This window comes from Ranitomeya imitator, chromosome 7 (genome assembly GCF_032444005.1).
Source record: "Ranitomeya imitator isolate aRanImi1 chromosome 7, aRanImi1.pri, whole genome shotgun sequence".
NCBI classification, from domain to species: Eukaryota; Metazoa; Chordata; class Amphibia; order Anura; family Dendrobatidae; genus Ranitomeya; species Ranitomeya imitator.
Window position 1 is genome coordinate 121,972,883 of NC_091288.1, and position 16,822 is coordinate 121,989,704.

At 43.1% G+C, this 16,822-nt stretch overlaps 1 protein-coding gene across 1 annotated transcript in view; it reads left to right on the plus strand.

Moving 5' to 3' along the window:
* Positions 1-1,472: 1,472 nt before the first annotated feature.
* Positions 1,473-16,822, plus strand: part of COL3A1 (collagen type III alpha 1 chain) — a 335,593-nt gene continuing 320,243 nt past the window's right edge. The window contains exon 1 of the mRNA XM_069733786.1: positions 1,473-1,693. Coding sequence (XP_069589887.1) covers positions 1,609-1,693 — 85 coding nt within the window. The 5' untranslated portion in view covers positions 1,473-1,608. The remainder of the gene's footprint in view (positions 1,694-16,822) is intronic.

Consider the following 16,822-nt stretch of genomic DNA (forward strand, 5'->3'; position numbering starts at 1 on the left):
TCACGTGTCAGACTCATTCATTCATTAAGGGCTCAGAAATAATAATTGGGAGCGGCCGCAGCACACACGGGTAGATTTATCCAACCCAAATTTCCATATCACTTCTCCCAACCGTCCAAGAGCAGTTTGGCGCCCAACAATGCCTTTTCCAGCATGATGGAGCACCTTGCCATAAAGCAAAGGTGATAACTAAATGGCTCATGGAACAAAACATAGAGATTTTGGGTCCATGGCCTGGAAACTCCCCAGATCTTAATCCCATTGAGAACTTGTGGTCAATCATCAAGAGACGGGTGCACAAACAAAAACCAACAAATTCTGGCAAAATGCAAGCATTGATTATGCAAGAATGGACTGCTATCAGTCAGGATTTGGTCCAGAAGTTGATTGAGAGCATGCCAGGGAGAATTGCAGAGGTCTTGAAGAAGAAGGGTCAACACTGCAAATATTGACTTGCTGCATTAACTCATTCTAACTGTCAATATAACCTATTGGTTCTCATAATATGATTGCAATTATATTTCTGTATGTCATATAAACATCAGACAAACACTAATAAAAACCAGAGGGCAGCAGATCATGTGAAAATATAATTTTGGTGTCATTCTCAAAACTTTTGGCCATGACTGTACATACACACACATACACACACACATTCAGCTTTATATATTAGATAAGAGATGTATTATTAGAGAATAGAACCTATTTAAAGCTGCTTAAAAAGGCCATGTAAGGATTTGTAGGTGTACGTGGCACCACCAAGGACTGTAACGCAGGATATCCCTGCATGTTTAGTGGCACAAGGTCAGCTGTGAAACATGTGGGTGGAGAATCGAGCATGGTGCCCGAGTACACTGATACTTGATAGAGTACTCAGCCAGACGTCTTGAGCACCAGGATGTTCGATCGAGTACCGGGCAAGGTACCACAAAATAACTGTAAATATGGAACTTAATGAGATAGTATTCATTGACTTTTGATTGTACAAAACATGTTAAGTTTAAGTCTTAGTATGATAAAACGGATGCTTGTGTCATATGCTTTGGCCTAATATACCCTACATCACTTATTGATTAGATATTGCACACCGCATTGCTAGTTACATTTGTTTGCATTTCTGGCTATAATCTTCTAATTACTAAGTGCTATTGATGCTTAATGTGTAGAAATAGGTTTGATAACATCTGTTCTCTCTAAGTTTCGGAGATGATGGATATTTGTTGCTATTCTCCTTTGTACAAAGTACATTTCTCCAGATGTGTTCTTTCACTTTTCTTCTTCTTCGGTGAGGTCAAACACAGGTCCTTCCATGTTCACTCTGCATATTTGCTTGGCATTACATTGCACTGCAATCCCTATATGGGATCCCTCAGCACTGAAGGGGTTTCGTGATGGCAACACCTCTCAAGTTTCAGAAAGGGGCTGGAATTTAATGCAAGCCAAAGATTTCCCTATTTAAGAAGAGTACAACTAAAGATCTGTGGCTAAATTCTGTGTACGGGCCCATCGCTAAACGGGTGGGGGAACAATTGATGGTGCTAATTTCCAAGATTTTTTTGTATTTTTGTCCCTAGTCTGCACTAAGAGTCTCATGTCTAACATTTCGATATGATGAGCTTTGTGCAAATATCCTCTCTCTTCTGCATCATTGCAGTGACGTGCCCTTCTCTAATCCTGGCACAACAGCAGGAAGGTGAGTACTTGTCACAACTTTGTATTCTTTCTTAACCTTAACTGTTCAAAAAAGGACCTGTCTACATCCTATGAAAAAAGTAGGAAAAATGTATTAATAGCTGCAAGTTCCACAAATGCATCACTGCCCCCATATCAGGCGCATGATACCCATCTCCTTAGTGTGAAAGCAGCTCCTAGGGTCTCTACAGGAACAGGTTGCAGAAGTGGCTCTGCAGATGGACTGCCAGATTCCAACATCTGGGTGTCCGTCTCACAATCAGAACTCAGGCCTGCTCCACAGTTTGGAACATGTTCCCAATTATTTTAAAACTGCTTCCAGAGCTTACAGGAAATTCTCCCTGGTATATGTCATTTTATGAGGTTTATTAATATTTCCTGTATGGTTCGGATGCTGGTAGAACACATAAATGGCACTACTGTATCTATAAGGAAGGGAAGAGATTCACATTATCACTTGTACGCAGCATCGAATAATAGGAGGATCTGATGCTTTATCATCACATTGTCACATTGAAGGAAGTTTGGTTTTAATTATATGAGATCTGATATTAGTTTATAATACAAAGTTGCATTGTTCTATCTACCGTACTATCCAACCTGTTTGTATGGTGTTTCCTGTCTATATGGTGAATGTCGTGTCCTCATGGTCATACAGGGCGTTCTATCTTTGTAAAGAGATTGGGGTATCAAGCTGATATCAAGACCGCCTAACACCTAAATAGATCACTTTCATGCAAAGTCGAGGTTATCGGATCAATGATACTAAGAGTGAAGAATTCAGAAGAGGAGAAAATAGAAAATTACAAAAAATATATCACAATATAAAATAAATGAATTTAGCTAGTGTCAAATCCTTCCACCTCGTGCAGAAAGCAGGATACATGGCAGCTGCAAATAAAGGGTCTATTGTTACCCCCCAACCCTTGACTAATGTTCTGAGCAGCTCACGTTGTGCTGGAGGAGAGAAGTCTCCCACTTGTGCACCCCATAAGAGGACACATCACAAGATCAGAGGAATCTTCCCTCTCACTGTACATGGTGTGCCTGGCTGTAATGGATCATGACTAAGTGGCCCGGTTTCCATGCAGTCATACATAGCTGCAGGCTAGGACTATTCTCCCTATGTTGTAGCAGCTGGAACAGAATGAGTAAAAGCATTGTGCCTGTCTGTAGTCTGCTGAACCTGGCAATGTAGAGCGGGATGATCTCATCAGTATTAACATATGACATGTTATTATAGAAAACAACAGGGTAATGACATTACTCTTTTCCTTTTGGCTTGGCAATATGGATTACTGACTGCAAAAAAAGATGGTGTAAAACATTTGTTCCCCAAAACCTCTTTTTATTACCCCACGTTAGAAGACAAAGCATGGCCTCCGCCTGTATAATTCGTATTACAACTTCTAGTGATCACAGCCTGATGACATTTTTGGAAAGAACATGAATTGCTTTACATGGAAACAGCAGCTCCAGATGTGGTGCTACTGCCATCTAGTGGCCATCGAGCATTATAGACAGCAGCCACACCCTTTTTATTCAAAGGATCTTAGAGAAAGGCTGTCAAGAATGAAATGATACAACTGCAAAGTACAAAGATTTTCAGTTAATAAACATAATATTAACACATTATACACACAAGCAGTAGATGTGAGGTATCGGTCTCCTACTGTCTGGGGGATGTATGGCAGCGCTCCTTTCTTAATAGTTTAGGTTAAGTATTATTTAGTACATGTTTAAGATTTCAGTGACTGAACTTCAGGGCAGCAACAAAGTAGCAATTCATTGTGCAAACTCAATGCCTGGTGTTTTGTAGAAGTATAAAACACCCCCAATGAGTATTATATACATGTTCTAATGATGGTTATAATATAAGTTAAGGAAGCAGCAATGAAAACATGTTTCAGTAACCCCAAATGTTGGTGTGTATTGGCTAATTGTTGATTATTGTTGTATAAACAGAGAAGTCTTATAAGGGCTCATTTCCACTTGTGATAGACAAATCGGTCCGTAATCTGGACCGAAAAAAGGGATGAAAAGTATGCGTTTGTCATGCGTTTGTGATGCGAGTTCAATGCAATTTTTTAATCGCACCATCCGTTTTACATCCGTATGCAATCCTTTTTTTTTCTCTGCAACTAATTTTATACAGTCATTTACAGGACTATTTACAGTGTTCTTTGACACAGAATGGTAAGGTATCCTTAAAAAACGGATGGAATACGGATGTTCCGTATGCCATGTGTTTTTTTTATCGCACCCATTGACTTGCATTGGCGAGTCTCGTCCGAGACTCGCAGCAAATCGCAGCATGCTGCGATTTTTTTCTCAGTCCGATTTCGGCTGAGAAAAAAATCGCAAATGAAAAGACACCTATTGAATAAGATTGGTCCGAGTGCAATCCGATTTTTTTATCGGATTGCACTCGTCCGTTTTACTCGCAAGTGGAAATGAGCCCTGACGGCTGATTCAGGATGGGCGGCATTAGTCAGGCTCAGGCATTTCAGACAGGTCTGTTTTATGAAATGCAATAAAAAAGAAAGTGGTGCAGATATCGAGGCCCTTTCCTGCAGCGAATAAAAACAGCCACACAGATTGTCACAAAATTCACATTGTTTTATGAAATACTGCAGCATTTCCGACTATCACATACATTTACAAGTTGGCCAGGGACCATGTCACATTCAAAAAGGTGGGTCCACAGCGGCTTCTCCCTGGAGAGACCACCAGCCTCCGGAGCCCCTCATCAGGGTGCCATTGTCCCCAGCTGGCATTTAAATGTATGTTTCCTTCTGAACTGACCCAGCATTTTACAGTAAAACATAACTGGCTGAAATGACCGAGCCTGACTCAGTCTCGTAAATCGGGCAGCATGAATCAGCTCAGGTTCTATTCACTGGCTTGTTTAAGCCAAAAGCAGTACATTATGGCTAAGTAATACCTTTACAAGCTGTATAGTAATTATTGACGAGATGTAAAGAAAATGGAAGAAGCCATACTAATAACATACATTGTCCTACAGACAGCAGACTATGCTTCTCTATTTTATATCTAAATGGTAAAGCAGATCAGATTGTAAACCTGCAAAGACCCCCATCCATCCTGCGACAGGGTCCACTGTGTGAATGGACATATGCTCATTACCACTCTGTTCACGCAGGGGACTTTGGGTCCTCCATTCTTGTGATCACTGGATGTCCTAGTGATCATACATGTATCACCCCATTCGTGGACAGATGATATATGTATGAGACAACTGCTTCAATGGGTACAGTTCTCTATCTACTAATTATATGCATTACTCTCTATTCACAAGCCACAGAGGAGATGACCAGTAAGGACGGGGTTTCCTTATAATGCAGGGTGCATTGTTTCCTATTATTGAATATATGACAAGGCAGACATATCATTGCTGCAAAATGTGCAGCCATGTAGGGACCCATACGGTAAGGGGGCCCATTTCCATTTCCAAATCATATGGATGTATGGATTTTGATGAGCTATTGGACTGCAAAGGGCCCATATATTGTTCTTGTGCAGAGGCTTTTTTCTGTCTGTGTCCCCAATGGATGGCCCCTACCATAAGTGTCCCACCTGACAAGGAATGCTATGAGAACAGTTTGCTGTAAAGTGCTGTCAGCATCACTTGTGTCATTCCTGCCAGCTGAATAAGAATTCACTGCTCCAAGTGCTGAAATGTACAACAGCTGTAGAAAACAGAAGGAAATGGTGTCATTGGAAGGTTCTTAGTTTGCTGCGATGACTCAGAGCATTTGTCAGAATATTCTCCCAGATATTCTGTAAATCATGAACACCCTTACAGTCTTTCTTCAGACTACATCAGGATTAGAGTCATCTGCTGCCTCCTGGCACCGTCTGAGACATCGTCTGGTTCATGTCAGCCGGACAATGGAAAACATGAGATAAGTCGGGCACTAGACATTTCTTAGCTGTAATTTGGAGCTTTGACTTTGGAATTGAGAATTTGATGTTGTTTGCTGAAAGTGAATTCCTTACAGATTAGCTAAGAAACCATTTCCATTTTCCATAACTCATGTCCAATGTTTGTGTTAAGTAAATCAAAAGTAATGTCATATTTCCAAAAGCTGTCTCTCCTCTCTCCCTCACATCAGTGATTAGGTCTATGTGTATGAAATATGAGTACAGGATGGGAGTGAAGTCATCTAACGTATCTCAAGATCTATGATGTCACAAAGCGACAATACACGTTTCCTTCTCCTTGCACATTACTATTATTATTATTTATTTATATAGCACCAATAATTCCATGGTGCTGTACATGAGAAAACGGGTTATGTACAGGGTTATAGATATCGTTTACAGTAAACAAATTTACAATGACAGACTGGTACAGAGTGGAGAGGACCCTGTCCTTGCGGACTTACATTCTACGGGATAATGGGGATGAGACAGAAGGTCGGGGGAGCGGCAGCTCTGGTGGTGGTGAGGAGGCAGCTCTGGCAGCGGTGACGTGGCAGCTCTGGTGGTGGTGATGCAGCAGCTCTGGCAGTTGGTGACGTGGCAACTCTGGCGGGGGTGACACAGCAGGTCTGGCGGTGGTGACATGGCAGCTTGGGCGGTCGTGACACAGCAGCTCGGGCGGTTGGTGGGGTGGCAGAATGGTTATTGCAGGCTGTAGGCTTTCCTGAAGAGATGGGTTTTCAGGTTCCGTCTGAAGGATCCGAGGGTGGTGGATAATCGGACGTGTTGAGGTGTGGAGTTCCAGAGGATGGGGGATATTCGGGAGAAATCTTGGAGGCGGTTGTGTGAGGAACAAATAAGTGTGGAGGAGAGTAGGAGGTCTTGGGAGGATCGAAGATTAAGTGAGGGAAGATATTGGGAGATTAGTTCAGAGATATAGGGAGGGCACAGGTTGTGGATGGCTTTGTAGATCAGTGTTAGTAGTTTGAACTGGATTCATTGGGGAATTGGGAGCCGGTGGAGGTATTTGCAGAGGGGAGAAACGGGAGTAGCGAGGAGAGAGGTGGATTAGCCGGGCAGCAGAGTTGAGGACAGACTGTAGTGGTGCAAGAGAGTTAGCGGGCAGGCTACAGAGGAGGGTGTTGCAGTAATCGAGGCAGGAGGTGATGAGGGCATGCATAATAGTTTAATAGGTTGTGGGCTGAGGAAGGGATGGATTCTGGCAATATTTTTGAGTTGGAGGCGACAGGAGGTGGCAAGAGTTTGGACGTGAGGTTGAAGGACAGGGCAGAGTCGAGAGTTACCCCGAGGTAGCTGATTTCAGGTGCGGGAGAGAGCGTGATGCCATTTACCGTAATAGATAGATCAGGTCGGAGGGATAAGTGAGATGGGAAAAGATGAGTTTGGTTTTGTCTACATTGAATTTTAGGAAGCGAGAGTTGAAAAAGGAGGTTATGGCTGATAGACACGCCGGGATTCTGGACAGCAGAGAGGTGACATCTGGGCCAGAGAGGTAGATCTGAGTGTAGTCCGCATACAGGTGGTACTGGAAGCCATGGGACTTTGAGTTGTCCTAGGCCAAGGGTATAGATGGAAAAAAATAGGGGCCTTAGGACAGAGCCTTGAGGGACTCCAACAGAGAGAGGGCAGGATGAGAAGGTAGGGAGTGGGAAACGCTAAATGTGCGGCCGGAAAGGTATGAAGCAATTCAGGACAGGCCAAGGCCTTTGATGCCAAGGGAAAAAAGAATCTGTAGCAGTAGGCAGTGGTCGACTGTGTCGAAAGCAGAGAACAGCTCTAGAAGGAGGAGGATGGAGAACTGTCTGTTAGCTTAGGCTGTGAGTAAGTCATTAGTAATTTTGGTCAGAGCAGTTTCAGTGGAGTGTTGGGGACTTGTATCTTCGCTTGCGGTCACAGGCCATTTTCCGGAACGCCTCCATAGGATACACGTGTGGTATGCACTATTGACTTTGGATACAGTGGGATTCCCATTTTCTGCGCATTACTGCTACAAAAAGACAGACATTTCTTGAAAAAGGCTAATTTGCCGAAACGTTGAAAATATAATATGTCTGTCACAGAATCTGCAGAAACTTGTCTTGTGGAAACCCACCATCTTGTTTTTCTTGGAATAAAACAATATAAACTATCACAGCATCTTTAGTGTGCCGGAGTTTACTTATTTTGCATTGTTGGGGGCGGAAGCCAGACTGGAGGTTGTCAAGGAGAGAGTTAGATGAGAGGTGGGAGGAAAGTTGAGCATGGACATGCTGCTCAAGGAGTTTTGAAGCAAACGGGAGCAGTGATATGGGGCAATGGCTGGGCATAGCAGTTGCATCAAGGTTACCTTTTTTGAGGATGGGTGTGATGGTGGCATGTTTTAAAGGCAGAGGGGAAGATACCAGAAGATAGCGATAGGTTGAAGAGATGGGTTAGGGCTGGAATGAGCATGTTAGTGAGGTTGGGGAGCAGGTGGGAAGGGATGGGGTCAAGTGCACAGGTGGTGAGGTGTGATTTGGAAAGGAGGTGAGTAAGTTCTCCTTCAGTGATGTTGGAGAGGGAAGTTATTAGGGAAGGGCAGAGGTCTGGTATATGGAGTGATTGGGGTGGTGGAACAGTAAAGGTTTGCCTTGTTTGATCAATCTTGTTTTTGAAGTAGGTGGAAAACTCCTGTAATGTGCAGTATTCTCATCTGAATGAAGTTCGGGGGGCACGATCTAGTTTCCACAATTTTCTTTGTGACCACAGTTGTAGATTCACTCATACAGATTACTTACCATTGGCTTTATATCTTTATTATACTTTTAAACTCTGGCTAAAGTTCATCAATCAAGCTTAAAAAGCCTATACAGGATTCTAAAAACATGTCAGCTCCCTTTCGGTAAAAGTGCCACAACAATCTACAGCTTGGGTCCTATTTTGCTTTGTTGATCTGCAATACCAAACACATCCTGCGGGTTGGTGTGGTGCTATCTTCAGAAATAAGTCGCCATATTTTTAGGATCATCTACAACTTCCTTAATGCATTGTTACCATGTGTCTCCATATGTGTAATGCACAGGATAAATAAGAAATATAGTTTAGCCAACAATCAACAGAACACTATAGACACTAGACCGTCTCTTCTACAATCATAACTTGGAAGATTTTCACATGTTGGTGCAAAGCCATTTGAGCAAAAAATGCAATTTTTTATTTTACCCCACTTTTGCTACTTTATTATAACAAAAAAAATAGCATGCCTTTACAGAATGTGAACGACAACGGCCAAGCATACTCCTGTGGATTCATGAAAAATTTACGCCAAACGTTGATGTAAAATACAATGGAAAACTTCACTAGTTCATGAGTGGTATTTTGATGTGGCAAATAACTTATTACCATGTTCGCATCTTAATAAGTTTGGTGTCTTCTATTTGGTAGTCTATGAAAAGATTACCTCTTTAAAGGGTTTACCCAAGACTATTTTTAGTTTTTACTACAAGACTAAAATCTTTTGTACTCGCTGATGATCTCTGCTGGCGCAGAACAGTCAAAGACCACTCCTGCCGGGGATTCAGCAGCTTCTACTGACTTCAAGTGGACAGAGCAGCTTCTCTACTGTTCTGTTGATGGGGCAGGACTGCCTATGTCATGCTGATTGACTGCCGGCTTCCCTAACTGCAGTGAGCCAGCTGTCAGCATATGATGTTGGCAGTCACGCGCTGTTGACAGAGCAGCTCGGGAGAGGAGGAACTGCTCTGTTGACATTGATCAGCTGTATTGTTGTCAATGACCACTCTGAGCCAACAATGGTTAGAATAGGCAGATACAACAATAAAAAAAAATTGTATAAACTCTTTAAATGTTATGTCTCATTCATGGCACTAGAACCATATAAAATGTGTCATGTTCATGTTCTTAAGTTTGTTATGTCTACCTGCTTCATCATATTAACGCACTTACATTAGCTCTTACACGGTAGATGTTGGCACAGACATATCTCTCATTCCAGCCTAAAATACCCCCACATACATTAGAGAAAAGGCAGCCAAATCTGATTTTTTTCTATGATATCTGGTGATGTATTTAGGGGACTCCCAACACTCCCCCAACAGATAATGTCCAAGGAAAGAATGATCAGCATGTCATTTTTTGTTCTAGATAAAGTGACAAACAGAGGTGTCTGAGAGCAGCTTCCTTCAGGACTCTTGCTTTCTCAGCTAAGCCAAGTGTGCACAAGTATGGGGGAGAGGAGATATAGCTGCTTGATGACAGTTATCCAAGATGCCCAATGCAGTTGAGTTCTGGGGACTGTGCAGACCAATGAATCACAGTAACTGTCCTGTATCTATGTGATCCTAGAAAGACATAAACCTCATATATAGCCAGCAATGCCTAGATAACCTGTAGTCTTTGGAGGTGATTGCTCTCAGGGTTCTTGAGTGGCTGAGAAAATTCTCCATGTTATAATGTAACCTTGGGCAAGATACTCACTTGTTACAGTAATCATTATTATTATTATTTATTTTTAGAGCGCAATTTATTCCATGGCGCTTTACAAGTGAAAAAGGGGCATACATAGACAAGTGCAATAAACATGAGCAATACAAGGCACACACAAGTACAGAGGAAGAGAGGACCCTGCCCGCGAGGGCTCACAGTAAACCTTTCAAAACTTCCATCTGAGTTCTTGAAAAATAGGATTCAGACATGTCACTGATGGAGCCATTTAGTACAAACAAGACAAGTGCAGTTTAAATGAAGTCCATTTTCTTTAATTCATGGGGGTATCTACAGGTGCTTCTCACAAAATTAGAATATCATCAATAAGTTAATTTATTCAGTTGTTAAATACAAAAAGAGAAAATCAAATTATATAGAGTCATTACAAACATAATGATCTATTTCAAGTGTTTATTTCTGTTAATGTTGTTATGGCTTACAGCCAATGAAAACTCAAAAGTCATTATCTCAGCAAATTAGAATACTTTATAACACCAGCTTAAAAAATGATTTTAAAATCCGAAACGGCCTACTGAAATGTATGTTCAGTAAGTACACTCAATACTTGGTTAGGGCTCCTTTGGCATCAATTACTGCATCAATGTGGCGTAACATGGAGGTGATCAGCCTGTGGCACTGCTGAGGTGTAATTGAAGCCCAGGTTGCTTTTATAGCAGCCTTCAGCTCGTCTGCATTGTTGGGTCTGGTGTCTCTCATCTTCCTCTTGACAATACCCCATTGAGTCAGGCGAGTTTGCTGGCCAATCAAGCACAGGGATACTGTTGTTTTTAAACCAGATATTGGTACTTTTGGCAGTTTGGACAGGTGCTAAGTCCTGCTGGAGAATTATATTTCCATCTCCAAAAAGCTTGTCGGCAGAGGGAAGCATTAAGTGCTCTAAAATTTTCTGGTACACGGCTGCGCTGACTGCCTTTGATAAAGCACAGTGGACCTGCACCAGCAGATGACATGGCTCCCAAACAATCACTTATTGTGGAAACTTCACACTACACCTCAAGCAGCTTGGATTGTGGCCTCTCCACTTTTCCTCCAGACTCTGGGACCTTGATTTCCAAAAGAAATGGAAAATGTACTTACCGTATATACTCGAGTATAAGCCGAGATTTTCAGCCCATTTTTTTGGGCTGAAAGTCCCCCTCTCGGCTTATACTCGAGTCATATACCCGGGTGTCGGCAGGGGAGGGGGAGCGGGGGCTGTGTAATTATACTTACCTGCTGCGGCGCGGTCCCTGCAGTCCCTGGCTTCTCCGGCGCTGCAGATTCTTCCTGTACTGAGCCGTCACATGGCACCGCTCATTACAGAAATGAATAGGCGGCTCCACCTCCATAGGGGGTACCATGTGACCGCTCAATTACAGGAAGAAGCTGCAGCGCCGGAGAAGCCAGGGACTGCAGGGACTGCGCCGCAGCAGGTAAGGGGAGCGCAGCGCTATAATTACCTGCTCCTCGCTCCGGTGCGGCTCCGTCTGCAGCGTCCTCTAGCAGTGACGCTCAGGTTAGAGGGCGCTGTGACGTAGTCAGTGCGCGCCCTCTGCTGAGCGTCAGTGCTGGAAACGGAGCCGCAGAGGAGCAGGTAATTATTGAAGGCGCAGGCGTCCTGAGAAGAGAGGTGAGTATGTGATTTTTTTTTTTTATTGCAGCCGCATTCTATATGGCACAGCATTATAAGGAGCACCTATGGGGCCATAATCAAAGGTGCAGAGCATATATGGCACAGCATTATAAGGGGCATTTATGGGGCCATAATCAAAGGCGCAGAGCATATATGGCACAGCATTATAAGGAGCACCTATGGGGCCATAATCAAAGGTGCAGAGCATATATGGCACAGCATTATAAGGAGCATCTATGGGGCCATAATCAAAGGTGCAGAGCATATATGGCACAGCATTATAAGGAGCATCTATGGGGCCATAATCAAAGGTGCAGAGCATATATGGCACAGCATTATAAGGAGCACCTATGGGGTCATAATCAAAGGTGCAGAGCATATATGGCACAGCATTATAAGGAGCATCTATGGGGCCATAATCAAAGGTGCAGAGCATATATGGCACAGCATTATAAGGAGCATCTATGGGGCCATAATCAAAGGTGCAGAGCATATATAGGGCACAGCATTATAAGGAGCACCTATGGGGCCATAATCAAAGGTGCAGAGCATTATATAGGGCACAGCATTATAAGGAGCATTTATGGGGCCATAATCAAAGGTGCAGAGCATATATGGCACAGCATTATAAGGAGCACCTATGGGGCCATAATCAAAGGTGCAGAGCATATATGGCACAGCATTATAAGGGGCATTTATGGGGCCATAATCAAAGGTGCAGAGCATATATGGCACAGCATTATAAGGAGCATCTATGGGGCCATAATCAAAGGTGCAGAGCATATATGGCACAGCTTTATAAGGAGCATTTATGGGGCCATAATCAAAGGTGCAGAGCATATATGGCACAGCATTATAAGGAGCATTTATGGGGCCATAATCAAAGGTGCAGAGCATATATGGCACAGCATTATAAGGAGCATCTATGGGGCCATAATCAAAGGTGCAGAGCATATATGGCACAGCATTATAAGGAGCATTTATGGGGCCATAATCAAAGGTGCAGAGCATATATGGCACAGCATTATAAGGAGCACCTATGGGGCCATAATCAAAGGTGCAGAGCATATATGGCACAGCATTATAAGGAGCATCTATGGGGCCATAATCAAAGGTGCAGAGCATATATGGCACAACATTATAAGGGGCATCTATGGGGCCATAATCAAAGGTGCAGAGCATATATGGCACAGCTTTATAAGGAGCATTTATGGGGCCATAATCAAAGGTGCAGAGCATATATGGCACAGCATTATAAGAAGCATTTATGGGGCCATAATCAAAGGTGCAGAGCATATATGGCACAGCATTATAAGGAGCATCTATGGGGCCATAATCAAAGGTGCAGAGCATATATGGCACAGCATTATAAGGAGCACCTATGGGGCCATAATCAAAGGTGCAGAGCATATATGGCACAGCATTATAAGGGGCATCTATGGGGCCATAATCAACGGTGCAGAGCATATATGGCACAGCATTATAAGGAGCATCTATGGGGCCATAATCAAAGGTGCAGAGCATATATGGCACAACATTATAAGGAGCATTTATGGGGCCATAATCAAAGGTGCAGAGCATATATGGCACAGCATTATAAGGAGCATTTATGGGGCCATAATCAAAGGTGCAGAGCATATATGGCACAACATTATAAGGAGCATCTATGGGGCCATAATCAAAGGTGCAGAGCATATATCGCACAGCATTATAAGGAGCATTTATGGGGCCATAATCAAAGGTGCAGAGCATATATGGCACAGCATTATAAGGAGCACCTATGGGGCCATAATCAAAGGTGCAGAGCATATATGGCACAGCATTATAAGGGGCATCTATGGGGCCATAATCAACGGTGCAGAGCATATATGGCACAGCATTATAAGGGGCATTTATGGGGCCATAATCAAAGGTGCAGAGCATATATGGCACAGCATTATAAGGAGCACCTATGGGGCCATAATCAAAGGTGCAGAGCATATATGGCACAGCATTATAAGGGGCATCTATGGGGCCATAATCAACGGTGCAGAGCATATATGGCACAGCATTATAAGGAGCATCTATGGGGCCATAATCAAAGGTGCAGAGCATATATGGCACAACATTATAAGGAGCATTTATGGGGCCATAATCAAAGGTGCAGAGCATATATGGCACAGCATTATAAGGAGCATTTATGGGGCCATAATCAAAGGTGCAGAGCATATATGGCACAACATTATAAGGAGCATCTATGGGGCCATAATCAAAGGTGCAGAGCATATATCGCACAGCATTATAAGGAGCATTTATGGGGCCATAATCAAAGGTGCAGAGCATATATGGCACAGCATTATAAGGAGCACCTATGGGGCCATAATCAAAGGTGCAGAGCATATATGGCACAGCATTATAAGGGGCATCTATGGGGCCATAATCAACGGTGCAGAGCATATATGGCACAGCATTATAAGGGGCATTTATGGGGCCATAATCAAAGGTGCAGAGCATATATGGCACAGCATTATAAGGAGCACCTATGGGGCCATAATCAAAGGTGCAGAGCATATATGGCACAGCATTATAAGGGGCATTTATGGGGCCATAATCAAAGGTGCAGAGCATATATGGCACAGCATTATAAGGAGCACCTATGGGGTCATAATCAAAGGTGCAGAGCATATATGGCACAGCATTATAAGGAGCATCTATGGGGCCATAATCAAAGGTGCAGAGCATATATGGCACAGCATTATAAGGAGCATCTATGGGGCCATAATCAAAGGTGCAGAGCATATATGGCACAGCATTATAAGGAGCATTTATGGGGCCATAATCAAAGGTGCAGAGCATATATGGCACATCATTATAAGGAGCATCTATGGGGCCATAATCAAAGGTGCAGAGCATATATGGCACAACATTATAAGGAGCATCTATGGGGCCATAATCAAAGGTGCAGAGCATATATGGCACAGCATTATAAGGAGCACCTATGGGGCCATAATCAAAGGTGCAGAGCATATATGGCACAGCATTATAAGGGGCATTTATGGGGCCATAATCAAAGGTGCAGAGCATATATGGCACAGCATTATAAGGAGCACCTATGGGGTCATAATCAAAGGTGCAGAGCATATATGGCACAGCATTATAAGGAGCATCTATGGGGCCATAATCAAAGGTGCAGAGCATATATGGCACAGCATTATAAGGAGCATCTATGGGGCCATAATCAAAGGTGCAGAGCATATATGGCACAGCATTATAAGGAGCATTTATGGGGCCATAATCAAAGGTGCAGAGCATATATGGCACAGCATTATAAGGAGCACCTATGGGGTCATAATCAAAGGTGCAGAGCATATATGGCACAGCATTATAAGGAGCATCTATGGGGCCATAATCAAAGGTGCAGAGCATATATGGCACAGCATTATAAGGAGCATCTATGGGGCCATAATCAAAGGTGCAGAGCATATATGGCACAGCATTATAAGGAGCACCTATGGGGCCATAATCAAAGGTGCAGAGCATATATGGCACAGCATTATAAGGGGCATTTATGGGGCCATAATCAAAGGTGCAGAGCATATATGGCACAGCATTATAAGGAGCACCTATGGGGTCATAATCAAAGGTGCAGAGCATATATGGCACAGCATTATAAGGAGCATCTATGGGGCCATAATCAAAGGTGCAGAGCATATATGGCACAGCATTATAAGGAGCATCTATGGGGCCATAATCAAAGGTGCAGAGCATATATGGCACAGCATTATAAGGAGCATTTATGGGGCCATAATCAAAGGTGCAGAGCATATATGGCACAGCATTATAAGGAGCATCTATGGGGCCATAATCAAAGGTGCAGAGCATATATGGCACAGCTTTATAAGGAGCATTTATGGGGCCATAATCAAAGGTGCAGAGCATATATGGCACAGCATTATAAGGAGCATCTATGGGGCCATAATCAAAGGTGCAGAGCATATATGGCACAGCATTATAAGGAGCACCTATGGGGCCATAATCAAAGGTGCAGAGCATATATGGCACAGCATTATAAGGGGCATTTATGGGGCCATAATCAAAGGTGCAGAGCATATATGGCACAGCATTATAAGGAGCACCTATGGGGTCATAATCAAAGGTGCAGAGCATATATGGCACAGCATTATAAGGAGCATCTATGGGGCCATAATCAAAGGTGCAGAGCATATATGGCACAGCATTATAAGGAGCATCTATGGGGCCATAATCAAAGGTGCAGAGCATATATGGCACAGCATTATAAGGAGCACCTATGGGGCCATAATCAAAGGTGCAGAGCATATATGGCACAGCATTATAAGGGGCATTTATGGGGCCATAATCAAAGGTGCAGAGCATATATGGCACAGCATTATAAGGAGCACCTATGGGGTCATAATCAAAGGTGCAGAGCATATATGGCACAGCATTATAAGGAGCATCTATGGGGCCATAATCAAAGGTGCAGAGCATATATGGCACAGCATTATAAGGAGCATCTATGGGGCCATAATCAAAGGTGCAGAGCATATATGGCACAGCATTATAAGGAGCATTTATGGGGCCATAATCAAAGGTGCAGAGCATATATGGCACAGCATTATAAGGAGCATCTATGGGGCCATAATCAAAGGTGCAGAGCATATATGGCACAGCTTTATAAGGAGCATTTATGGGGCCATAATCAAAGGTGCAGAGCATATATGGCACAGCATTATAAGGAGCATCTATGGGGCCATAATCAAAGGTGCAGAGCATATATGGCACAGCATTATAAGGAGCATCTATGGGGCCATAATCAAAGGTGCAGAGCATATATGGCACAGCATTATAAGGAGCATCTATGGGGCCATAATCAAAGGTGCAGAGCATATATGGCACAGCATTATAAGGAGCATTTATGGGGCCATAATCAAAGGTGCAGAGCATATATGGCACAGCATTATAAGGAGCATCTATGGGGCCATAATCAAAGGTGCAGAGCATATATGGCACAGCTTTATAAGGAGCATTTATGGGGCCATAATCAAAGGTGCAGAGCATATATGGCAC